General features: G+C 48.1%; 1 protein-coding gene across 1 annotated transcript; it reads right to left on the reverse strand.

The window, feature by feature from the left end:
• Nucleotides 1–3128: 3128 nt before the first annotated feature.
• On the reverse strand, nt 3129–24031 carry LOC144144162 (antimicrobial peptide microplusin-like). Its single transcript, XM_077675536.1, has 5 exons — nt 23868–24031; nt 23108–23169; nt 8946–9035; nt 7183–7209; nt 3129–3402 (listed from the first exon to the last, which is right to left on the reverse strand). The coding sequence occupies exons 1-5, from the start codon at nt 23941–23943 to the stop codon at nt 3334–3336; spliced, it is 324 nt and encodes a 107-aa protein (XP_077531662.1). The 5' UTR covers nt 23944–24031; the 3' UTR covers nt 3129–3333.
• Nucleotides 24032–26559: the final 2528 nt, after the last annotated feature.

A 26559-nucleotide genomic window follows, 5' to 3' on the forward strand; every position in this document is an offset into this window, starting at 1 on the left:
TTGCAGCAGCACAAAAAATGTGCAACAGCTGACCAAGGTATACGGTATGTTATTGAGGAATTAGTGCGCCGAAATTAACTCACGTGGTGTTGACAGATTGTTTTTATTGGATTGAGATGGATTTTGGGGAACTTCGTGTCTTTTCCGTATGGCAATGCTGCTGGCCGCTTTAAAGCGTATTTCTGTTTTGAATCCGATTGTAACGCGCACGCAACTATAACTTTTAGCAAAAAAAAAAAAGTGCTTGTTAGAATCGTGAAAATACAATACCTAATGTTCCGGGAACCCCTCCGCTCCCCTAACCTCAATTCATATTAACGCGGGAGGGGTCGAGGCAGCTGAACCGCCAGTCGACTCGACCCTTTCTCGTCGAGTCCATGTATCCGTGGCTTGTGTGTCAGACGGGCTGGGTTCGAGAAGGTGCTTGGTTGTAGTAATCACTTAATGTGCGCATTATTGTTATCCAGTTTCTGTCCCGGCGGTGGGTAGATCCGGCGGTCACGCCCCGTGATAGGGATAAAGATCAGGCCTTGCCCAGATCGTGACCCCTCGGGCAAGTTGGTGGGCCGTATCGTTTCCCTCGAGGCCGGAGTGCGCGATTGCCCACGTCAGGCATGGTCTGGGGATATCGATCGAAAGTTTTCTACAATTTTGAGTGCTACTCTGGATAATCTGCCGGTGGCGAGATTTGGAATTGCAATCTTTGAATCTTAAATGATTGCCTGGGGGGTTTGATTTTGTATTATGGCTAAGGCTATGACCACCTCTTCCGCAGTTTCTGGGCGGGTGGATCGTATAGTCGCTGAGTTTAGAAGTATTTTGAAGAGGACCTTTATAGAGACTGTGTATGCATTGCGGTGCCTGTATTCTGCTGCGTCCACATAGATCGTGTTTGGTCTATTCCTGTGTATTTTAAGGAGTGCTTCAGTCCGTTTCTTTCTCCTGGCTTTGTGATGTTCGGGGTGCATGTTGTGTGGCAAGGGCTTGATAGTTAACCTTGCGTGGATGTGTGTTGGTATAGGGTGAGGCGTGTCAAGTTGGTGAAGTGTCCGATGAATAGCTCCTGGAGTATGTGCCTCCATGCGGCTGATCGTGCGAGCCTTTTGCACTGGCTCGCACTGGTTATGTGGGTGTCATACAGTTTCGCGTTTATAACTCGCTTGCGCTAAGGTTGATGCGGAGCAGAGGAAGGGGTGACGCGAGCATGCCTGACGTCATGCCTTATGTCCCGCTCTGAGGTCTAACGACGTCAACCGGTACCTGCTTGCCATGTTGTAAGGCTATCCTCGAAAGGTATCTACCATTAAGCTTAAAGGAGCCATGAAGACAAAATACAAATTAAGTTTAATAGAAAGACTGCTTAGTCCCGATAACAATGATACCAATATCATCGCAATCTTCGAACAAATAACGGAGATATTAAAGAAAACGTGTGAAGCAGTCGCTACCCCCTAACCAATTTCCCGCAACTCTTCTATGACGTCACGGAACCTTGTTTGTGCGATTGGCGGCCGCCTAACTGACCTGTCGCGACGAGACATGACTGGACGTCTGTAATGGGGCCTCTAGTTCCATTTGACCGCATCACTTGAATGCTAACGTCCAGTTAACGCACTGAAAATTATGTTTTATAGACGTCATTCTTGCTCATAACACGTCACTGTGGCACAAAATTTGAAAGTTTTTCAATACTTCTTGCTTTTTTTTCGTTAAAAAATCTTTTGTGGCTGTAATGGAGCTGAGTGAGATACTGAATCCTAGTTCTTTCAAATTAAACGAAGTTGTATTTTCTCTTCATGGCTCCTTTAAACATAGGACATGAGGCCTGACGTTACACTTTGAGGAAGAGTAACCATTGTACGTAGGGCTGCGGATACCGATTGATGTCATAAGACGTCAGAGTCAAACGTAAGTCCGATAGGTCAGCACATACGCGACAGTTGATACAATTATCCCAGCAAAGAGATACGTACCCGCAGAGTATCACGAATACGCAATGGGGGATTGGCGAACAGTTCTACGTGCTCTGACTCCTGTGTTTGTGCTCTGAAGCCGACCAAAGTGTTAGACATCCACAGAGTAGTCCATACCTGCAGCGAGGCATTGGACAACGCTTCATAAGCAGTAATATATGCTGTTTTCGCACGATATTCCGTGGATGGCGCAGCCCAACCGTATGTCTTTTTTTCTCTCTCTGTTGCCGCATCTTTCCGGCTGCTAGGTGATTGCTATAGGAGGTGAGGCTTTATCGCTGGGGGCTGACATTTTCGAGGTCTCTTGTGTGGGATGTGAAGGGGTGGGAGGGGTTCCTTTCGTGCTTACCCATCAGTGACACGCCGCTATAATGGCTTAGGAGCGGGGGGGGGGGGGGGGGGGTGCTGGTGATGTTGTCAACGACCTAATAGCCGTGTCACAGTTTCTTGACACCATCGCGCTCGGGCGTTCTCGAGTATTTTAATAAACAAGATGGCAACTTGTTGAACGCACGTAGTTTCTTTGGATTCCTCGCGAAGCTGCCGCAATGTGGTCTTTTTATATTGTGTACACATGGGCAACTTTACAGAAATAACAGCACGCCAAAAAGGAGCCAGAGGGCTGGTTGTGGGAAAATGGTCGTCCGAAGAAAGTCTACTGCCAAGACTTGAGTATTGGCGCCATTTTTTTCCGGTATCTCGGGACCCATGCTGCCACACAGCATAAGGAAAAACGGCACTCAAAAGCAAAAACTGGCTTATATTCAGTATGCCTTGCAGACCTTGGTGCCAAGGCTACAGGCCTTGTATAAATAATCATCCAGCAGCAGTGGTTCGGAAGGATCCTCCCAGGGCTATAAGTGTGGACGGAAAAAGATGACCGACATAGAAACAAGGCGAAGGTTACAATCTACTTCAAATAAAACGTATTAATGGAAGGGAGGTTTGTTTGCATATAAAATGAGAAAACCGCTCTAGGGCTACATGCAAAACAGAGGAGACACAAAGGACCACTCCCCACAGCCGGTCTCAGTGACTACCTTTTATATGAAGCACTTTGTTTCGTTACGATACGCCACGCACCGGGGCCTCTGAACCCTTGCGAGTGCGCTCTCCCGTGCAAGTCGTCCTTCATTAAAGCCGAAAGTGGCGAACTGCTGGTGTGAGAGCATTTATTCTGTCACTTCATGGTTAAACATAGTCATGAAAGGGCAGCCACTCGATGGTGGACGGCTTGGCTACATGACTCCGTTGTCGACTGTTTGGCACGGGGATTGGCACGCAAACTACTTCGTCTCGCTGGGCCATATGAACCCATGCAGTCCGTTGGTCGCGCGTTCGGAGAGCATCGTCGATCCTTTTAGTGGTGGTGATGCCCATGTGGGTCACAATCGGTGGCGGCATTGTGAATTTCCAGTATTTCGGACTTCTGCGAGAAAATCGGGGTTGAAAAATGCAGGATTAATTCAGTGAAGTGCGGCATCACAAAGAAGTGCGACATCACAGCAGCGGGCCAGGGCAACTCTTCTTTCGAAATGCAGGTCTAATCTGGAGTGAACAGGGTGTCTTTAAAACGGCGCGCGCACGCACGCGCACGCACGCACACATGCAAGCATGCAGGCATACAGACTAATCCTGCCCTTTGGGTTTGTCAAGGCGGTTTTAACGAAGGTTCAAGGAGTTAAAAATGCAGTTGCCTTTGGATAGCGAAGCACCAATGTATTTTTTAGTGTCATACATAATACTCTCTTGAATTTTGAACTCTATTGCGAGGGTGCTGTTTTAAAGCAAAGCTTTTTACCTCTACCCCCCAAGGGTTCTTTCGCGACCGTTGGTGTCACCAGAAAACTCCAGCGAACAAATAAAAGAATTTACTGGCACCGCTGGGGATCGAACCTGGAACCAATAGACTAACAAAGCGAGAGCCCGCTGTCTTACCGATTTAGCTACGAGCCCATGCGAAAACGGGGAAGACAGGTGGTGTACTCACCAAGCACATCTACGAGTTTACCCCCTGCGTTCTCGCTGAATGCCACGTGAAAGCGTCACGCGACCACTCACGCCCGTCTAGCGGCCCTGTGCGCACATTGCTCATGTGCTAAGAGTTACAAAAATTAAAGGAAGCTCACACCAATGCATGGCATCTCACTTCTACCACGCTAATGTGCTAAAGCCTGTGGCCTCCAGTGTTCACGTAAAAAATCACAGCTCCTTGTCGTCCGCCCTCACACCAAATCAAGGATCACATTCAAATACTCCTTAATGGCCAGGCCATCACTCCAAGCAATAGCATCAAGATCCTGGGCCTACATCTCGAGGCTAACACCAAGAGTGACGTCTCCTTGCAGCGCCTCAAAAACAGCACTAATCAAATCATACACATGATCAGGCTGAGTTCCCACCAAGAAGCGAGGCCTAAAGGTACCTTTCGATTAATTGAAGCTTTTGTCCTCTCGAGAGTCACTTACGTCAACTCCCTGTCTTCTTCTCGACAAAGAAAACATAGAGATGCTTTATATAATGATTAGAAAGGCGGTCGAGCAGGCCATTGGTCTTCTTATGAGCACGTCCACACAGAGGCTGCTTAGCACGGGGCTCCATAACACGGTAGAAGAGGTTATAGAAGGCCATCTTTCTAACCAGAAGGTCCGACTCAGAACTGCGGTGGGTAACTGCATGCTTCACCAGATTGGCTGGGCAGCCCAGAATGTCACCCCGCTTGACGTACCCCCAGACTCTTGGCGACTAAAACTAAAGATGCTCCCTTTGAAATCGAGGCTTCGACGGACGCCCGTCTGGTAGGGAATGACATTGAAGTACATGATAAAGAATACGCCGACCACAAGAGAAAATAAAAGAATATGAAATATTGTTATGAACCCCTCACATGACGATGGTCACCGAAAAGCACGGGCTCAAGCGCTAAACACCACCCTCGGTGGGGATCATGCAGTTATCTACACAGACACCTCCAAACATCGAGGGCAGCAATACGCCATCATCGTGGCTACCTCCAGAACCAACCTCCTTGCGTGTACCTCGCTTAGGACCCAAGAAATGACAGCAGCAGAAGAGGCAGCCATCAGCTTGGCTCTCACTCAACCAGGGGTTCGGAGGCTAGTCCCCGATTCCCAGCAGGCCTACTGGAATTACCAGTCGGGTTGGGTGTCCTGACCTGCACTGCGCGTGCTAAAAAACCACTCCCCAAACGGTTCCATTAAGCTAATCTGGAAACCCCCTCACGCTTCAATGGAGGGCAACAAATACGCCCACCCAACAAACCTGCGATTTTACCTCCCGTGCTATGGAGCTGCACGAGGAGTCACCCGCTTGTCACGTTCAGGGAGATAACCCAGCATTATCGCCTTCTGAGACAGACCGTACCTTCGCCTTACCCTGACCTTTCGAGAGAACAACAAACTACCCTACGGCTCATACAATCTGGCCTCCTTCCCACAGCCTACGCGTCTTCACTTAATGCATCCGAATCGCTACGACGCTGAATGTAAATTTTGCTCACAAGTAGGAACACTCCGCCCCGTAATCGGGGTGTGCGACTTTAGCCCTTACCACCCTCCTCCCTTTCCGTCAACTACCCAACAAGAGCAATGGGAGATGATGGTGTCCTGGCCCTCTCTACCTACCCAGCTTCAGCGGGTGGACAGAACACAGGCCACGCGGACTGCATATGGGCCCCACAGAAGAAGGAATCCCTCCCCAGGGCTGCACTCTGGGCCGTTCAGAAATCTGAACAGATGTATTTCTTTCTCCTCCTGCTTCTTCTCTGCCGCAAATCTCGTCGCCTCCGTCCGCGGCGCAGAGACGGAGAAGTCAGATCCTCTAACACCGGGTTTGAGCTTGCTTTAATTTTATAAAAAATGTTTCCACTCTTGTGTTACCCCAGTACAACTCGATCAAACACCGTTCATGCATCATGCATTGATTTAACCTTACCAAGAATATCTCTTTGAAGTAATAAATGGTGTGGTTAAGTGCATTTCACTTCTCTCTGGTTTTACTATTTGTGGAGCGATGTTAGTGAATTTAAGTGACGTCGCATGGGTGATCGTTACGGGTGCCGTTTACAGCTTTGCTTTCCAACCACATTCACGGGGTGGATTGGCGCGATTTTTTTAAAGACGATAGTCTTTCTTGGGCTACTCAAACCCAGAAATTTTGGTCTGTCTTTCTGTCTGTCTGTCTGTCTGTCTGTCTGTCTGTCTGTCTGTGACTCGATTCAGCCCCCCGGCCAAAGTGATAAAAGGTCTGCGCAATAGTCTTATATACTCGCAGCCAAATCAAAACGTCCAAATCCGGTGTATTGCTCATACTTGTCAACATTGTTGAACAAGAACAAGGCATTGCGCGAATAAAAGACAACAAATTAATACAGAAGTGATATTTGCAGTGTTCCTTTATAAAAAAATCATACATGCTTGATTTTTGCGAAATTAAATACCTCATCAAGTTCAGAAAAAAAATTCACTCCGCCGTCGCCTGCTGTCGCCCGCGCCACTACAGCTTCTGGCGCCATTTTGAGAAATCAACCGGCAACAGTTACAAAAGGTCCCACTAGATAGATTACACAATCTGCTTGGAACGCACGTGGAGTAGGGCAACGTGGTTCTATAAACGTTGAAGTAGGGCGCCTCGATTCACGCTCGTCTCCGCCGTACGACGGCGCTGTCATCGAAGCACCCAGCCTGGAGGAGTGGAACGCGGTAAATTTAAATCGACTTGAGCAAACCTTTAGCGTGTTTACCTTGGTAGGAACGCGATGGAAGAGGAACAGCATGAGAGGTGAGCGGGAAAGCGAAGGGAGGCATTTACTTGGCCAATGTCGGCAAAGACTATCGTCTTTTGTCGACATTTGCAACAAAAGGAGCAGATACGCAGCCAATTTTTGTTTGAAAAATGTGATTAATGAGACGTTTTCCAAGTGCTGGGTAATGGTTCGCAGATATGCGTACATGTGACCATTTTTTCCCTTAACATTCGCTATCGATGTCGTTGTCCCGTTTCGTCTTCATTTTCTATCCGCCTGTCTGTAACGCCCTTCAAAATACAGTCGAAGATCCTGAACTAACCCGAAGCGCACCTCATGCAAGCAATATATTCTTTAGCAGGGTTCGAGTAGCGAGTCGCAGAAGTAGGGGAGACGTCAAAATTGAATGCACCAGCTATCACAAAGGTTTGTAACGGTACTTACCGGGAAATATTCTTCCATGGCTGCTTCCTGCGGAAGAGAATGAAGACAAAACGCATTAATCGGAGGGATTCAGACATTGTTTTGTTGCAGTGAAGCATATGGTCCCATGAATTTTTCTTCATATTTTTTTTTCGCGTACTGAATTAGAAGTTCGTCACCTACATATCTAGCAAATCATTTTCATTTTCGTTAAAATTATTAATCTTCACCCGTGCATTACTGCATCGGTGTGATCTAATTTCCCTAAATGGGAGATATTCGTAAACCCCTCTTGTCGGGAAATTTTTAGATTGAGCTAGCATTTGCGTGAACGCCAGTGTGGAAAGTACGTAGGCACTCATAACAGATGCAAAATCCTGTATGCTCTCTTGCGTCCAATGTTTGGTGCGGGATGAGCACACGGCGGCGATAGCGTAACAAGTCGCTCCACAGTTTAAAGTGTAAATTTTTGTCTCTGTGCTTCCCTAACTTCACAAGGTTCGAAACGATAGCTCAGATCAAGAGTTTAAAAAACTAAATAAAAGCAATCAGCTACCTCGGGACCTTTTGCAAACAGCGTCTTGTACTTTTACCTCCGCAATATTATTTTATTTATTTATTTATTGTTCCTCAAATTCCAGTTGAGGAACAATAAATAAGGGGTTATTTAAAATTGTGCGCGGGCTGGCGCATGCAACATTTAAAGTTTTTCGTTTTTGTTTTTTGCAGCATATGCGCGTTTGGAGTTTTCTGGTGTCATCGCGCAACTGAATTATACACTGGAGTCACGCGGTAAATTCGAGAATTCACGCCTCGACAACAGAGAAAGAGGCGGAAGCAGATTTATGGTTTTTCGGTTTCGCCGTGTTTAAAGTGCCGTCCGATGGCGCTTCAGATCAGCGCGGCAGCCATGGTTAGAGTTTCCGTCAGACGACAGTCGATTGTTTGAGCCTAGGCGGGCACAGGACGGCCCGTCTGTCGTGGCGTAGGATATCAGTCGTAACTTTTGACTTCAAGGGCGGTGCGCGTTCGAGTCCGACTTTTGCTTTCTGTATTTTTATACGTCTTTACCATTACAATTTTCATGGATTAGGTTAGTTTTCGGCGTCTTAAAGGACTGCCTTCTCTTCGTTTGGTTATGTTACGTTACGTTAGGGAGAGAGAAATAAAGCCAGACGCGTTTTTTTTTTTTTTTTTTTTTTTTTTTACGAAAGGCGGTGAACGTGGCTTTAGTGGAGTGCTTATACTGCCGTTGGGCAGCACTCTAGGCGAGGCCTGTAGGATACACAGCTCGTAAAGGCTTTTTATACATACCAACCGACGAGCCCATACCTGCGGCGGTGTATTGGACAACATTTAGCGCGCAGGATATATGCTGCTTTGGCCCGACATTCCGCGGTTGGTAAAGACAAACCATGTCGCTTTTATCTTTACTAAAGATATTTTCTTTGTTCAGACGTGCTTTGTGTTAAACGGCACCCTTTGGTGTTGCAAGGGTCCGACCTTACCCAATCGCAAAGGAGAATGACGCAAAGAAAAGAAGTTCTTTGGACGCATTTTTTTTTTTGTAAAAAAAGGGAGGCGCAAACTGGTCTAAACAGTTAGAATATGGAGTAGCTAGCTCTAATATAAACAAATAAAACATGAAGCAAGCACTAGCGGGTGAATTGGCGTGCTCCACCATGCTCGCTATCATCTCCTGGGATGCGGCTCCCACCTCTGGCCAAAACTGACAGCATTTACACGCCGAGAACACCGCCGTTTGACCTTGTACGGCGACTCACCAGATCTCCTCCGGCGCACAACTTCTTGATGACGCAGCTTCTGTCACGGCACCCGAGGGCCCTCACTGCCTGGTCAAAGCTTCGGTTCGCCTGAGAAAGAAATACAGATTTTCAAAGGGCTGCACGTTAGCGATCACCGAGAACAACCGCAAGGCAGCGTATAATTGTGGTCACGACAAGCAACAGCTTTCAACACTGCATCAATTACCTTGCGGTAAAAATAACCGAGAAGTTATTGATGAAAAAATTATTATTATTAGGGTTCGAGAGCCTTATATAGGTGGCGCCGTTGTCTTCACGAGAACTGTAGCTACAAGAACATGAGCGCTTTTTGGCAACTGTTTGGAGGCATCGAGAAACCTCATGGTGACTAAGTAAAATATACCATAGAGGCCCGCCGTAAGTAGCATTTTGTTTGATGCCTAGCGCACAGCCTTAAACGAGAATATATACCCGTGGATCGGCCAAATAGACATCACAAAATAATACCGGCCACGAGTGACCGTTGCTGAAGCATAACCATGGGCACAGAGAATTAGTTAACGCTTTTATAGGGCAGGAAGGTCACGTAGAGATCCCGTGTTCACGAATACAGACATTGCTGAAGGCAGAGGTGAGGGCTCATTTTCTTAACACGCGCTCCGCTCCGCTATGAAGGAATGTACTTTTGTTGCCCACTCGGAAGCAAACGACCGGGCAGTTGTTGCGTGCTATTCCGCGCAATCGCGCGGGCCGTCGATCATATTTGAGCAAAGACGACCGATACGCACGTCGATGTCTACAAAGACCGCTAAACTGCGCTACAAGGCTTTGATACCCGGCACATGGTATCATCCACAGCACACCTCGTCTAAATGGCCTGTCGCGAAGCAAAAAGAACGATATTACTGTTACTTTGCATTGAACTCGTGGTCTTCAAGGGATTGGGGACAACGAGAGAGCTCACGAGGCAGCGCTCGCACTTTTCTCCAGCCGCGTCGTTCGAGCTCTCTCACAGCCTGCCGACTACGCCACACACGAGTCAATGACTCCCCAATCGATCTATGGTGCGATGAAAACACAAACAGTGGTTAAAAACCCAAGTAACGGAATTGGGAGCCCCCATACCTCCAAACCTCACCCATAGACTCAAGCGCAGGTGCTACCGTAGCACAGGCTATACGTTCAGGCTTCGTCCTCAAAGTACCAACCACGACGGAGACGACCAGCTCGTCATTCTCCTTCGTCGTCCTACCAACTGCTGCCCCGAGACCTACGACTAGTCAACCCAGGTCCATCTGAGGGGCCACTCAAGTGCGCCGAGGGGGGCCTGGCCACACGCCCGACCACGGCCCAACTCTTATGGGACTGTCGGGCCAGTTCTCTCCGAGAACGTCACCTCGGGACGCCTGAGGTGTCGTCCTGCGAGGCCCGGATCCAACCCGCGTCAGATTTGCCGGACTCAGATAGGGTCGTCTTGAAATCGCTGATAGCTTCCGTCAAGGGAGACGGACTTTCTAGAGAGACTTTAATCCCTTTCCCTAGCCCTCCCGCTCCCCTTTATGAGCCAACGTGGCTTCCTTTCATAATAAAACCCTTAACAACAACAAAAACTTTATGCGAACCTAGAAGCTGCGTAACTACGAAAACCTTTTGCGAGGCTGACAAAGGGCGTCCATTTATGTTATTTTTAACATTCGCTAAAATCGGGCAACCGATTGCTCACGCGGGTACCTCGCTTCCTGCTGCCAGCACGCCGGCCGTCCACCATGTTGCGTCGCGTGCAAACAGGGTCCACATCATGGTACCCTGGTCCGAATTTTTATAGTGAATCCTGAGTGTGTCTGTATATGTAGTTATCGTTATTGTAGGTATCAAACTTACGAAAAAAAATCATGCACCCGTCAGTCAAACGACGACGACGACGACGATTGAACGCGATGCTTTCTCTCGCGATGGATTCCTTGGTTGTCGTCTAAGCTTTCCAAACCGCTTCGACCATGACGAAATGGAGAAATCGGGTAGACGCCGGCTTCATAACGCGAGGTACACAGGTTCAATTCTGGCCACAGGAAGCATTTTTTTTCTTTCACTTCGGCGTTTTCGCTTTACAGACGCCATCAGTGAGAAACGCTTTAAAAATTGCTGAACTATACGCAAGGACAGGGACCAGTTATGCAAAATGTAAAGAAGGAGATGCCTTTTTGTCTCACGGCACGTCGACGTTATTGCTTTTAATCACCCATTTCCCTCAGTCTCTACACCCTCCGTCGCAACCTTTCTTTCCGGAACAATGAAACAAACAAAACAAACGTCAAGTGCCCGTACCGTTATAGGCATCCTTCAATGACACACGCAGCCCCATCTCATTAGAAACCAATAAAAAGACCACAAATCTAACGGTACTAGTCCCCTCATCAGAATTGTAGCTTGTTGACCACGTGACTCGTACGCACGGTCGGCTGCCGCGAAGACGTGAAGGAACATGTGCCTCATATCACGGTTCAGGACTGGCAACAGACGCCGCATTCAACGTTGGAACATGGCTATCCACTGGCTTCAACATCTCATAGTAACGTCCTTCCCGAACAAAACGTGAAAGCTACGAAAACAACACAAATGGCGGGATTTTTTAGGGAAGTTTTGATACTTTCGAAGGAGGCTAACACAAGAGCGCAGCTGTATTTTATTTATTTTGTTTGGTATTGAAAGAAGTTGTTAGTAAGAATTTTGCATTTTTTTCTTTCACGAAGCGTGCATACCGGGTTGATTTTATGAGCGAAATAATAGGCGATCGCCCCTTTTAGTAGAAAACTTATATTAATGAGTTTTTAATTATTGTGTTAAGAATGCACATCCATACCGCGGAATTGGAGGCGCCTAATTGTTAAAGCTAGCCAGCTTAATTGTTTCAAAATCTCGCAACCAGCTTTTCACTTCACACATGCGTCCCTAAATGTTGCGTCGTATATGCTGAATAAAGCTAGGAGAAGGGCCAGCTGATGTTGATTAATCCTTCTATTGCGTTAAGTTTTTATTCATGGATCACAGAAAAGGCAATTGTAATCCTGCCGCTATAGCCTTCCTTTCCCTGTCGTCCACCATGTGTAAAAACATAGCGCCATTCAAATTTTAATTACTATATTGGCATTCTATCATTTCGGTCGTGATAGCTCCAGTGCGCGGCCATGCTTTGGCACTTAATTTAAGCTCTAATACGATCTGAAACGCAAGTGTATAAGGTTGCCGACTAAAAACCTTTATCAGGGTTTCTAAAAAGGAACCTAATTTCTACCTCCTCCACTTCGGCGCTACCCAAACATTATCTAAAACGAGTAATTAAAACGCAACAAAACAGTTTCAATTATTTGTTAGACTGTATATGCTATATCTATTGTCCACTTGAGCGCATAGCCCTCTTGCAAAAAAGGATTAAATTTCACAAAATACGGCTTCATACAACATATGGGCGCCTCTGCGTCCTCGAGGTACTGCGCTCTCTCTGCGAAGTGCCAACCAATGGTCTCCTCGATTTGGCTACACTTTTTGCACTAGTTGAGGCGGTGCAGCACTCTCGCACTCGATTTGCCAGTACAGCTTGCGCCACCTGCACTTCGGCCCTCGATTTGACGCTGTGCTGCACGAGTTCTTCTACACTTCTGCACTAGCCTCTGCGCGAGTTCTCGTCTCGTTCAAGGTGCAGCGTGCTTTGGCGCTTTTTTTGGTGCGTATCGTAGCAGACGGCTCCAGCATGATACTTGTGTCAGTAAACGGAGTATCACCGAGAGCGTTTCCCGTTTTAGACGAGAATGGTCGTTACGTGCAACAAGATAGTGCATTTGTGTACGAAACACAAGGTGAGTGCAGGGTGACGACATTTCGAAAAAAAAAACAAAAAACGCGAGCGCGCAAACACGGACCGCAGCAGACGACGTTTGCGCACTTTTGCCCTCGATTCGGCCGCTGCACGGAAAGCGCTAGTGTACGGCTGCACTTGCACTGAAAGAACTGGCGCTGCGCTTGCACGACACTTTTGTGAACTAGTGCACAAAGTGCAGCCAAATCGAGGAAACCTCAAGTAAAGAGCTACTAACAGTGAAAGGAAACTCGCTCAGTAATAAAATTTGGTCTTTAAACATACGAACAAACACTTCCATTCCTTCTCATCAATCTGATTAATTTGGATCCGCCATGCTGGAAGCGTTATTGCGCATAATTTTTAGTGCGACAAGGCTTTCGTAGTTACATCGTAACGGGCATATTAATAGTGACGGTAAATGTTTGCTGTTGCACATGTTTAATCGTGAGAAACAAAGAACCACAGTCCCTGCGGAAAAGCAGTTAGGAAAAAAGGATGTCGTCGGAGATAAACATATGGCGGTGTTTTGGGTGGGCTGGAGACGCAGATGAGAAAATCTGTTTACGGTCGACGATTACACGAGTCGCCAGTGAAGAGCAGTTGTCAAGCGATCGCAATGTAGCAATATTTGTGCGCACTGAATTTCACGGTCTGGACATCGTTCTGCGTCGTGCTGGAACTCTACTGCTTTCACGAGCCCGATCCATCCCCATCGTCGTTGCCTCTCGCCTGCATCCTTGTTCGTCGCGAGGGGAACGACGAGCCGCTGCTTCGTTCGCGTTTTACTCCCCCTGTGTTTTTTGCATACAATGTACGTATTCCAGATCCCTATTACAATGTACGCGTTAACAAATTGCTGTGTGGCCGTTAATATATTCCTTTTCCCTTGTTGTCACTGTAGTCGTACCGGGCAGTGGAGCAGAATTTTAGCATCTTGGGATCATGCCATCGTCTAAACATGGCTGCCCGAAATTAGCCGCCTCGTCTTAGAAAACCTGCTGACGACGGGGAGGAGAGCAGTGGCTGCCGGCGGCGCCAGCCGAGGTCTTCGTAAGACATTTTGCCACCCTTTTCTCGACCGAGAACGCGTCGTGGGATGCAGAGGATTTTGAGGACAAGCTTAGTGCGTTTTGTGGGGTGCTGCCGTGTGTGCCAGACCACCTTGTTAATTCGCTGTGTGCTCCCGTGGATGCTGACGAGCTCGGCGAGTGTGTTAAAAAATTGAATGGTGCGTCGGCGCCTGGGCCTGACGGGATTCCTGCTGGGTTTTACAAGAGGTTTTTCCCGGCTATTCAGGGTGCGCTCCTCGACATGGTGAACGGCTTTTTTCTCCATGGAGTAAGGCCAGAATCGTTCCGTGAGGGTCGCGTTATCTTGATCGCGAAGCCAGGCGGGGATCCCACGCAGCCCCAGGCGTATCGACCGATCACACTCCTCAACACGGACTACAAGATTGTAGCATCCATTTTGGCTAGACGCACCAGTGCCGTTTTACCCGACATTATCAGCCAAGCGCAAACGTGCAGCGTGCCAGGTCGCACGATTTTCTCGTCCCTGGCATTGACGCGTGATTTATTCAGCTATGCGACGAAGATTAGCACCTCTGGCTGCTTCATCTCCCTAGATCAAGCGAAAGCCTTCGACAGAGTGGAACATCGATACCTGTCAGGCGTTTTGCGTCAATACGGCTTTCCCGCCGACTTTGTAACGTTGCTTGAGCTGCTGTACTCGAACGTGAGGGTTAGACTCCTTGTCAACGGACTATTAAGTAGTCCGTTCTCCGTCACCCGTGGGATAAGGCAGGGATGCCCCTTGTCGCCTCTGCTCTTTGTCATGTGTCTAGACCCGCTGCTCCGCCGTATCGATGCAAACACTGCCATCCGCGGCTTCCCGTTGCCTGGCATAGGCCAAGTCAAAGTGTCTGCGTATGCGGACGATGTGTCCCTGTTCATTCGGGACGAGGACAGCTACCAAGCGTTTATGCGGCTATTTTATGAGTACGGTGAGCTGTCTGGAGCTCGACTGAACAGGGGCAAAAGTATGGCGGTGCGCTTCGGCACATTTGCATCTAGACTAGCGGGCGATGTAGAATGGGTTACGGGTGTTCGAGTACTTGGTGTGGTTTTTCATTCCTCGGGTGAAGTGGCGCGTAGTACGTGGAAGCGACTCCTCGAGACAGCGGAGCAGCGTCTTGAGGTTGCGTCAAAGTTCAGACTTTCCCTCGCAGAGCGCAGCTACATAATTAAGTCGTCCGTCTCGGCGGCGCTTTTTTATGTAGCACACGTAGCGAAACCGCCGCGCCATTTCACCCGTCAGCTCGCCACGAAGTTCGGGTCGTTCTTTTGGGCGGGCAAGACAGAAACAGTGTCGCGTGCGCTGTTGAGACTGCCCAAGTCAATGGGTGGTTTCAGTCTGCCTTGCTTGCAAACCATGTGTAGCGTGCTGGCCGTACGCGCAGTGTTCGACCTTGTGGACTCAACTGAGTACCCAGGGAGGGCGCTGCTGCAGTACTTTCTGGGAACTTACCGATCAATGTTTTATGACGAACGCATTGCCGGTCCCTCTGCTGAGCAGTCACCGCCATTTTATGCCTATGTAGTCAAAACACTGAGGAACGTCCAGTCTACCTTGCCAAGCCTAAATTTCAGAGAAAGTACAGCAAGCGAATTGTGCGAAAAATTGGCAATAAACCAATTAGATAATCAGCAGACAACAAGATCACGCGGTGTCCGTTGGCATCAGCTGACTTCGACGGAGCTTCCTTCTGATGTTAGGGATTTCGGATGGTTGCGTGGCTGGCAAGTTCTTCCGACGTGTGACCGTCTCGCGAGATTCGGCATCGTGCGTTCCTCACGGTGCCCGCACTGCGGGCACACGGAAACATTGGAACATGCCTTGTTTCAGTGTCGTGTAGCGGCAACGTTTTGGACTGTGCTAAGCAGGTTGTTTGGTGTTACACTTAGAATGAGCACACGTTCAAATGACACGTTGGTGAACTTCCTTATGTGTGCTGGTGCATTTGTATTATGGCGAAATCGTGGTGCCGCGTGTCTTCGCGCCCGACCGCAACGGGCGATGTTTCCATTGCTGTGGCGTGTGCGGTCAATGCTTATGAATCACTTAGACAATGAGTTGGCAGTTTTAGGCGTAGAAGCCTTCCTGTTACGCTGGTCCACGCGTTTTATAGCGGTCAGGAATAACATTCTGAGCATCACTATTGTGCCGTACTGACTTTCAACGAGTTTCTGAACTGTTTCTTTGAACACATGTGAACTTTGTGTGCATTGATTTCAGAGTAGCTTAATTGTTTCATCACCACAGAGAATTGTTCTGCAAAGTGTAGGCTGCCCGGAGTACTTGGAAACTGATTGTTTTTTGTGTGTGTTTTTCGGGCAGCGCTGTTACCACTAGTCGCTGCGTGCTGATATGTGGTTTCATAATAAATTCTCTTCTCAACCGCCGAACGGGAAGACACGCCAAAGTGGACGGCAACCTCTGCGGCACATCGCCGGTGGCGCCAACCGCCAGTCGGCACACCAGCCCTACCGGCAGACACGCCGCAGCCGACGGTAACCTCGGCGTACAGGCATGCAGCCAGTGGCGACCGTACGGGAAACCAACCACGTACGGTCGCCACAACTTCCAACGGAAAATCGGAGCACTATCCACCGCTGTTTTTAAAGCAAAGCTTTTTACCTCTACCCCCCAAAGGTTCTTTCGCGACCGTTGGTGTCACCAGAAAACTCCAGCGAACAATAAAAGAATTTACTCGCACCGCCGGGAATCGAACCTGGAACTAATAGACCAACAAAGCGAGAGCCCATCGTCTTACCGATTTAGCTACGAGACCACGCGAAGACGGGGAAGACAGGTGGTGTACTCACCAAGCACATCTACGGGTTTACCCCCTGAGTTCTCGCTGAATGCCACGTGAAAGCGTCACGCGACCACTCATGCCCGTCTAGCATCCCTGTGCGCACCTTGCTCATGTGCTAAGAGTTACAAAAATTAAAGGAAGCTCACACCAATGCATGGCATCTCACTTCTAGTACGCCAATGAGCTAAAGCCTGTGGCCTCTAGTGTTCACGTAAAAAATCACAGCTCCTTGTCGTCCGCCCTCACGCCAAATAAAGGAATACATTCAAATACTCCTTGATGGCCAGGCCATCACTCCAAGCCCCAGCATCAACATCCTGGGCCTACATCTCAAGGCTAACACCAAGAGTGACGTCTCCTTGCAGCCTCTGTAAAACAGCATCAATCAAATTATACACATGATCAGGCTAGTTGCCACCAAGAAGCGAGGCCTAAAGGAATCCGGTACCTTTCAATTATTTGAAGCTTTTGTCCTCTCGAGAGTCCCTTACGTCAACCCCGTGTCTTCTTCTCGACAAGGAAGACATAGAGATGCTTTATATAGTGATTAGAAAGGCGGTCGAGCAGGCCATTGGTCTTCTCATGAGTGCGTCCACATAGAGGCTGCTTAGCACGGGGATCCACAACACGGTGGAAGAGCTGATGAAGGCCATCTTTCTAACCAGAAGATCCGACTCAGAACTGCGGTGGGTAACCGCATGCTGCACCAGATTGGCTGGGCAGCCCAGAATGTCACTCCGCTTGACGTACTACCAGACTCTTGGCGACCAAAACTAAAGATGCTCTTTTTGCTTAGAAATATGAACCCATCACATGACGAGGGTCACCGAAAAGCACGGGCTCAAGCGCTAAACACCACCCTCGGTGGGGATCATGCAGTTATTTACACAGACGCCTCCAAACATCGAGGGCAGCAATACGCCGTCATCGTGGCTACCTACAGAACCAACCTCCTTGCGTGTACCTCGCTTAGGACCCAATAAATGACGGCAGCAGAACAGGCAGCCATCACCTTGGCTCTCACTCAACCAGGGGTTCGGAGGGTAGCCACCGATTCCAAGCAAGCCTACTGGAATAACCAGTCGAGTTGGGTGTCCTGACCTGCACTGCGCGTGCTAAAAAACCACTCCCCAAACAGTTACATACAGATCATCTGGACACCCCCTCACGCTTCAATGGAGGGCAACAAATATGCCCACCCGACAAGCCTGCGCTTTTACCTCCCGTGCTATGGAGCTGCACGAGGACAGTCATCCGCTCGTCACGCTCAGGGAGATAACACAGCATTATCGCCTTCTGAGACAGACCGTAACTTCGCCTTACCCTGAACTTTCCAGGGAACAACAAACTACCCTACGGCTCGTACAATTCGGGCTCCTTCCCACAGCCTACGCATCTTCACTTAATTTATCCGAATCGCTACTACGCTGAATGTTAATTTTGCTCAGAAGTAGGAACACTCGGCCCCGTAATCGGGGTGTGCGACTTTAGCCATGAGCACCCTCCTCTCTTTCCGTCAACTACCCAACAAGAGCAATGGGAGATGCTGCTGTCCAGGCCCTCTCTACCTACATAGCTCCAGCAGGTGGACAGAACACAGTCCGCGTGGAATGAATGTGGGCCCCACAGAAGAAGGAATCACTCCCCAGGACTGCACTCTGGGCCGTTCAGAAATCTGAACAGAAGTATTTCTTCCGCCTCCTCCTCCTCTGCCGCCAATCTCGCCGCCTCCGTCCGCAGCGAAGAGACGGAGAAGTCAGATCGTCTAACACCGGGTTAGAGCTTTAATTTTATATAAAAAAAAGTTTCCACGCTTGTGCTACACCAATACAACTCAACCAAACACCGTTCATGCATCATGCATTGATTTAACCTTACCAAGAATATCTCTTTGAAGTAATAAATGGTGTTGTTAAGTGCAATTCACTTTTCTCTGGTTTTACTATTTGTAGAGCGATGTGAGTGAATTTAAGTGACGTCGCATGGGAAATCGTCATGGGTGCCGTTTACAGCTTTGCTTTCCAACCACATTCACGGGGTGGATTGGCGCGATTTTTTTAAATGCAGAGCATTTCTATAACTCACGATGTCACCCGTTTTAGGCGTCCGTAGTAGTCTGCATCGCTCTCCTCGACATGCCCGGCTCAGACGTTTCGCTATCGGCGCGATCAACATTCGATAGCGCGCCCAGGCACGTTTCAAGGACACTCGCTCCCCTCTCTCGGACTCAACGTGCGCCGAGGCTGCCAATTTTACTGCGAGCGCTCTCTCGTCAGCAGTTGCCACAAGTGCAACAACATTAACGTAACGCAAACTACTTCACGTCGTGCTCCCCCGCAAATGCTCTGCATTTGATCGTGCCCCTCGCGAGGGGGATGTTTCACTGCGTCGCCATGCGAACAGTTTGCCACGCTTTAGTTTCAGTTCCGTATCTCCCCGCCGCGGCCGTGGAGAGAAGGCGGCCGGTCGCGACTCTCGCCACCGCGGCGCTGCGGTTGCGAGTTGCGCTAGGAAAGCGAGCGTCGTCTGCTAGCGGGGAGCGGAACGCGTTCCGCTCGGAATCTCCGGTCTACGCCACTTCTGGCTGCGCACTGCAAAAGAATTTCTGTCCCGTGACTGCAGCGATCCTAACGTTTGGGGGCTGTACTACATACGACCATAATTTTTCTTTACATTGCCACCGCCTTTTGGTGGATAGGCGATCGCTATTGGGTTCGGCGCTGTATAGTATGGGGCTTACCCGGGGCCACGGGTGAGGCGTGTGTCAAAGAGGGGGAGGGGGGGTCGTTTCAGTTAATTACAATGCTGTCGAGGCGACGAAACGAAGATTAGAATGCTGGTGGGCGAAAAGCAGAGAGGGGGAATATTGCCTAGGACAGTTACCACCTATAACAGGAAAAAAAAGTATTTTGGGCCTAATAAGTTTTTTTGTGCCTGCCCTATAGGAGCAGGCACAAATACTAGCGCTGCTTATAAGCAGCGCTAGCATTGAACCAAGAGTGTGAAATATAGGTATATTAGTCCTTTTTGGTAAGATGACACGTCATAATCCCGCTACAAAGGGAAAACCAATAGAAATCATCATCATCATCATCATCATCATCATCAGTCTTTCTTTCAGGAGTAGGCTGATTCAACATGTAAGAATTCTCTGTTTCTTCAACATCTAAGAATGCTCTGTATAGTGGTAATTGGAGGTGAGGAGAAGGGTGATTATAATGTTCCCAACGACTCCAGATGGGGGGAGCGGGGGCACGCTACAGTTTCTACAGTTCTACATTTCTACATTTCTACAGTTTGTCGGCCAGTACAGGTCACCGGCAGGACTTCCGAACCCAAGAATACATGCATTTACATGCCAATACCGCGTCATTTCAAAGTGTGCCCGTCGTTGTAGAGAATTCGGTCCCTGCTCCGCTGTCTGTTCCTCCCACTTGGCTGCTATGTGGCAGCGCTGGTAACGTTACTTTCGATGGTGGGTGCTGTTCCTCGTTACAACAAGTCGTTGCAATAACCATTTCTTTTAATCGAGATGCGTACGTTTCGTGTTCTTTTCGAAGCGACTACTCCACTACGCACTTTTGATTAAAATAGAACTGATATTATGTGCTTGTCTTTAGCTTTAAAGGGACACTGAAGTGATATGTAAACATTGCGGGATTACTAGCGCAAATTGTAGTCCGGAGTCCCCAGGCCATGTTTCGACCACTCTAGGCGCGTTTACGCGATTTTATTTAGTAGAAAAACTAATTCGAAAATGCTGTCCTCCTCTCTTTACGCTCGCCCATTTTCTGTGGCGTTTTCGTGTGACGTCAGGAGGGGATGAGCTGGCAATTGGCTGCGCTATCGCACGGCTCCCCGGCCTTCAGACAGAGTCAGTCGGCCCAGCGTTTCGTCCGCCGGCCGCCGGCGGGTCGTCGCAATCAAGGAGGTTAAAAAAAATAGCTTGGTCGCAATTCGTTCGCTTAGTTGAAACGAAGCCAGGACACGTTTGTGAATGGAAGAATGTGCCTTTCTTTACTTGGTTTGTTTGTACACTGTATCTAGCTCCAAGTCAAGGTCGCTTCACACGCTGCACAAGCGCACATGCGACGCTTCGCTGACTGGTACGCCAGTAGGAAAATATAAGGCCTCTTGAAGGCGGGAGAAGAGTCAGCGAAGTCAATATAGGTACTAAGGAAATAAAATCAACTGATATTTTTACCGTACCGCGTAAAACTAGGGCGCGGGAAGCACTTTTTTGCGCTGGGCGAACAAGCACAGCGGTCAGCAGCACGACTACGCATCTGCGAACGCTTTTCCGTCTACGAAATGCAATTGCTAGACGTGAGCTACTGTGGAAACTCGGGCGACGCTTACTGCACGAGCGTAGTACAACAAATAGCCACCTAAGCTGCTTGAAATGCCAAAACTAAATAAAAGTGTAAACCGGTTATACAATATATACCCTATATTAGCAAGGCTTTCCTATCCCGCTCCGTGGCTCAGTGGTCTGGGGCGCTGGGTATGTCACCGCAAGTGTTTTGCAAGTCACGAGTTCGAATCCCCGCGGGTACGTGCTTTTTTTTTTTGTAAGTTAACTTTTTTGTTTTCCGCCGATGTTTTCTATATTGAGTTCACCTTTTTTTGGGCCGCAACGTTCATGGCTACACGAACTAGTTCACAAAACGCGCGCAGGCTCGCACTGGCGCGCTAGCGAGTTCTCGTTGGCGTGATGTTGTCATAAGCACCGACTGCTTGCAGGCAGTGGGCACAGGCCAGAATGAACAGACCCTTGGCCTGGTGCGAACACGCTTTTTACGATACAGGCATGAGGGAGGCAAGCTCCAAATATGGGGGAAAAGCGCATGACATTTGGGCGTCTGCGGGTACGCGGAGGGCGTTCATGCACTGCGTAGGTCTCGGCTAGTGAATGCTACGACTACAAGCCGTCCTGGGAGGCTTATCTTGTGCATTTTACAGCCGACAACATGGCAGAAGCGCGGTACGATGATTACTGAGATATTGAGAATGCCCATCCAACAACGCCATTGGTTATGTTTTACAGAACCGAAACCGAAACCGAAACTTGTTTGATTGCTAACCTTGGGCATCGTCCAATCACGGCGCCCCTCCTCCCAACGTCACAGCCTTAGTTGGTGCGGCCGCCGCAAACTGCGCATGGTAGTTTTTCTTCTTTCGCGCTTTGTAAAATAATTACCGATTTGTCGACCGGATAAACGATGAAAAGTGTGCTAATTTGAGCCAGTCTACGCAGTGCAAGCACAAACGGGAGCTTGACAAATTCACTTCAGTGTCCCTTTAATGTGCTCGATGTTTCTTCTGCTTTAAACGATTCTTAAATCCACGGACACAGGCTAACGGGTGCAGTATTTTGCATTTTGCAACCGTATACGGCCGCATGTGTGGATCAAATGTGACGATCGGATTGCGGGTGTCGTCTTGGGAACGCGTGTCTTAACTCATTCTGCCTTACAGACGACTCGTCCGAAGCCATGGATTATATTCATGATTTGACGTAAACGCGCAAAGTGGAGAGCAATAATGTAAGAAAATGTTCCCGGTTGAAACCCCAATTGTGTGAGACGACGACGTGGCGCAGGGGCACCACTCCGAAACCAAGTCACGCTTCCGCAGTTTTGGGTTCCAATAAAGGTAAGGTAAGCTTACCGCGTATTGAAGAAAAAAAAAACTAAAAGAAAGGGGAAAAAAAAGGAAAGGAAAACAAGAAGACAGCGGGAAAGTACACACGTGAAAAGTCGTACAGGGCGTTGTGCACGGTTCGCCACGTCCCGTAAATATTTTATATTTTTCTTATTTTTTAGTTTTTCAAAATTTCGGTCGACCAGTTATCTCCATTTATGCTATAATAACGATTACACGTGGAACTTTCGCGAAATCTGCATTATTGTGGAAATACCATGTGTTACACGTCGTTCTGCCTTTTTCCGTAATTTGTCCATAAAAAACGGGATCACAAGAAAACAACACAGACGGGAAATGGTGGGCTAGCGAATGTCCTGTCCATGCTCTATTTTTTGTGGACCCGTCTTCTTCCGCTTGGAAATTATGCCTCATTTAACAAGGACCCAACTAGTCTAACTTTCTGCGTTCGCGCAGTGCAGACTGAGAGGCAGTTCCGTCGGACGGCACTTCAATATGAGAGAAAGTATACGCGGTCGTAGCTTACTACTGCGACACCGTAGAACTGCAACGCTATAAAAGTAAGTTTAAGCGCCGTCCGACAATCCTGGAACTAACGCTGTTGTCTCCAAGGCGCAGCAAAAGAGCTGGCTGACGGCACTCCAGACACCCCGCATTGGTTAAAAAACCAAACAAGCTCAGTTGTAGGCTGATTCAGTCGCTTCCAAATTAATTACTGCACGAGTATAGGCACCCGTTTACGCTTCAAAATGCTATAAGAAAGCAACAAGGGGTAGAGCTTACCGCCGCTGAAATCCTTCCCTGAATACACCGCAGTTGTGACCTGAGCTGGCGACCTTGCTTATCTGCGTGGAGAAACAACCAACATTTCTCAACAGGTTCCATCATCACCCTTCGACCCCTACCCCTCCTGAGGTCCTTCAATCAATCAATCAATAAATCAATCAATCAATCAATCAATCAATCAATCAATCAATCAATCAATCAATCAATCATACTTTATTCTATATTTTTGGTACAAGTGTCACAAAAAACTGAGGGTGGCAAAAAAGCAGTCCACCGCTTTCCACAGTACAAACGACTTCGCACTGTGGCCTTCACGTTGCCAGCGCTTCTTGTTTATCCACCATACCTTTACTACTGCCAAAACATCAGCGGACAATTGGTGTAACAATAACTACATTTAAAAATGATTAAAAAAATGTGTTAGAGGAGCGAAACCTCGAGGCAACCATCAAGATGTGCAAAATGTAATCAAAGACGGCTACTGCCATACCCGGTTTTAATGCCCTGCTTTATGATTAATGCCATGAAAATTATTTCCATTTTGTTTGTAGCTGACGTTAGCAGGTTCGTTTATGATAGAAAATTTGCCGAATTCTCCGCCCCTCCATAACATCATGGCCTAACCGAAACATCATGTAACAATAGTTACTCACGTCAGAACAGGTCATAAAACATCTACTTAAGCCCCATGTTGAACTTTTAGAGTAATAAAAATGGATCAAACTTGTTAGCGTTCTTCCACGCATATGAATCTTACCGCAAAGTTCCTCATGGTGCGCAGAGCTTAAAAGCACGGCACCGGCGAGCAGCAGGCAGACCAAGATCGCCTTCATGACTTCCCAAAGGTGGCCTCTCGCTACGACTCGGGTGAATGTTAAAAGACTCGAGAGCCGGTAATTGTGCTCGGCAGGAACTTGGGCATCTTTATATAATGCGCGCGAGCGTTGCCGCCACACCTGGCACGGAAGGAGCGGCAAGCAAAACGCTATCTCGCGACAAAACAGGCTTCCTCCTATCCGGTTGGCCAGACCAGGCGTCACAACAGAGGCGTGCAACACCAACCGTCGCCGCCGACACTGACAGAGACATTTCCTTCCGTTTTCCGCGACTTATCGCGCACGCGCAGGAAAGAATGAGCACGTGCCGCGAGCCGCCGCGGTATGCAACCCAAGGACGAATATTGCTCGCTGCCGGTTGCTTGACGGGCGAAATGCGGATTACGCGTGCACACTGAAATCGGTTTCGCGTCAGACTTTCCTCATTTTGGAGCTGGATCCTTGCATCCAATCAAGGAGCGATGGCGACGGATCCTCTTGCAATACTGTTTGCCTTCTGACGGAGACTTGGCGTTAGCTTGACTCCCTTGATCTTCATTACCGCGTCGTTCCGAGAAGTACATGTTCCTTGCGGGCTGATTTCAATGCGGCTATACGTGTGGCCTTAAGCTTGCCGCTTGAAAAAACACTGCTACGTCGCAAGTTGTGCCGGACCCTCTGTGGTTTCTTCGAAGGGCTATGCAAGTTTAAAACAGCATGCAAAATAGTAAAACTGGCTCGCAAGAAGTAGCAGGGAAAAGAGGCAGTGGCAAATTTTGGGCAAAAAAATTTAAACCCTACCTTTAATGGGAACAGGGCTTAAACGCGTGGCGATTTCATTGGTTGCTTCATAACTAAACGTATAAAGATGACAATCGTAACGACAAATTCTCACAAACTTTAGTCAGCAACTCTCCAGTGACGGGAGGAAAGAACTCCGAAGTTTTTACAGTCGCAAGTCTGAAGAAACTTGAACACGGCCCTGTTTTGCCACTATCCCCTCTCCCCTATTTATTTATTTATTTATTTATTTATTTATTTATTTATTTATTTATTTATTTATTTATTTATTTATTTATTTATTTATTGGTTTATTTATTTATTTATACTATCAACCCTTCCTTGAGGCTCATGCCCACACTCTACACACAAGAAAAGAAAATTCCCCGTGTTTACTTCGCAGCAGCGCGACTGAATGAACAATGCCTGCGTCGGAGAAGCAGATAAATGAATAACAATTCACGTCACGGGGTTTCTTATCAATTTGCATTCTGCAATCCTTCAATGTTATGTAACATTGATGCACGCACTGCGTTAGGTCCAATACGCATCGCATTTTTATACTCAACTCTAATTATTGCAATCGTGTTCGCAATTTTTACTGACGATTTCCTCGCCGCACCCTTTTTTAAATCCCAAACGTTGGTGGAGAGAGCGGTGAAAAATTTCCGTAGACTTCAGGGGTCCTGGACTGAGGACTCCTCTCACCGGGCGGGTGCCCCTGACACCAGCACCCTGCGGTTTAATAAAAGTTTATTCCTCCAACACCTCCTCCTCTTCTTGGCTTTTGTAGTGATTTTTTTTAAAGCGGCTATAAAACTCTTTTTTCATGCAAAGGAAAGAAAACCGGTCAATAGAAGCGGTATTGCTTATGGAGCGTCACCCAAGCGTTACACAAATTCCGGACTTTGAAGAACGAGGGAAAGAGAGAAAACGTTTTAGCGACTGTCTGTCTCATGACGGTAGGGGGTTCATACTTTGACTATTTTGCGGTCACCGAATTTAAGGACTGGACGGGCTTATTAGCCGTGTTTTAAAATAGTTGAAGAGGTTTAAAAAGTGTACGAAAATATTTTAGAGGCGTTTAAAAGGGTACTGCAGCAATGTGATCAAGCGGGTTCCTAATTCATACACTTTTTGTATGCAACTTGTCACGCTGCTACTGCTACCGCCAAACTATATATGACTAGTCTATCAGTCAATTGACTAGTACACCCACCCAATGCCTTCCTTGGCCGGAATCTCAAGAACGGTGATCCTTGGAGGATCGGTCAGGAGCGTATAGGTGCGGATTCTGAAAAAGAAAAGCGTCGTCAGCGACATCGGGGTCTAAAAAAATGAACGAAGCTTACACTAACGCGTAATACTTGAAGGTAGCGAAAGTGTACGCAACCTTCACGACCATCACGAAGATTTAAGTCCACGATTGCCGCCGATTTGCTTCTTCTTCGCTACCGCAACGGCCTTTAATCCATGACTGTTGTTAGAAATGTGAGCTTCGTTCATTTTTTGGAAGTGATAATCATTGGGCATCACCTTGGAGGGGCGGGGCGCACGCTATGACGTGTAGTTATCGTTCCGAGCTCGTGTTGCCGCGATTAATGCTGGAGTTTTTCTCTTTTATTTTTGCTAATCTTGGCCAATCTCTCTAAGTGGGTATACTTAACGACTATTTCCTCGCGCGGACCCGGATATGATGGAAAAAGAGAAACTGAGGTTTCTGATGCGAGGAGTAAAGCAAGAACTTTGCTTGACAAACGCGCCAGGGGACGCTGGGCGGCCGTCGCGAGGCACGAACACACGAGAGCTGGGCATTTTCTTGGTTTTGTTAACTGCCGAGCGGTCGCCGCGAGG

The sequence above is a fragment of the Haemaphysalis longicornis genome, unplaced genomic scaffold, assembly GCF_048455015.1.
Source record: "Haemaphysalis longicornis isolate Haplotype H1 unplaced genomic scaffold, Haemaphysalis longicornis Haplotype H1 scaffold_1, whole genome shotgun sequence".
In the NCBI taxonomy this organism is placed as follows: Eukaryota; Metazoa; Arthropoda; class Arachnida; order Ixodida; family Ixodidae; genus Haemaphysalis; species Haemaphysalis longicornis.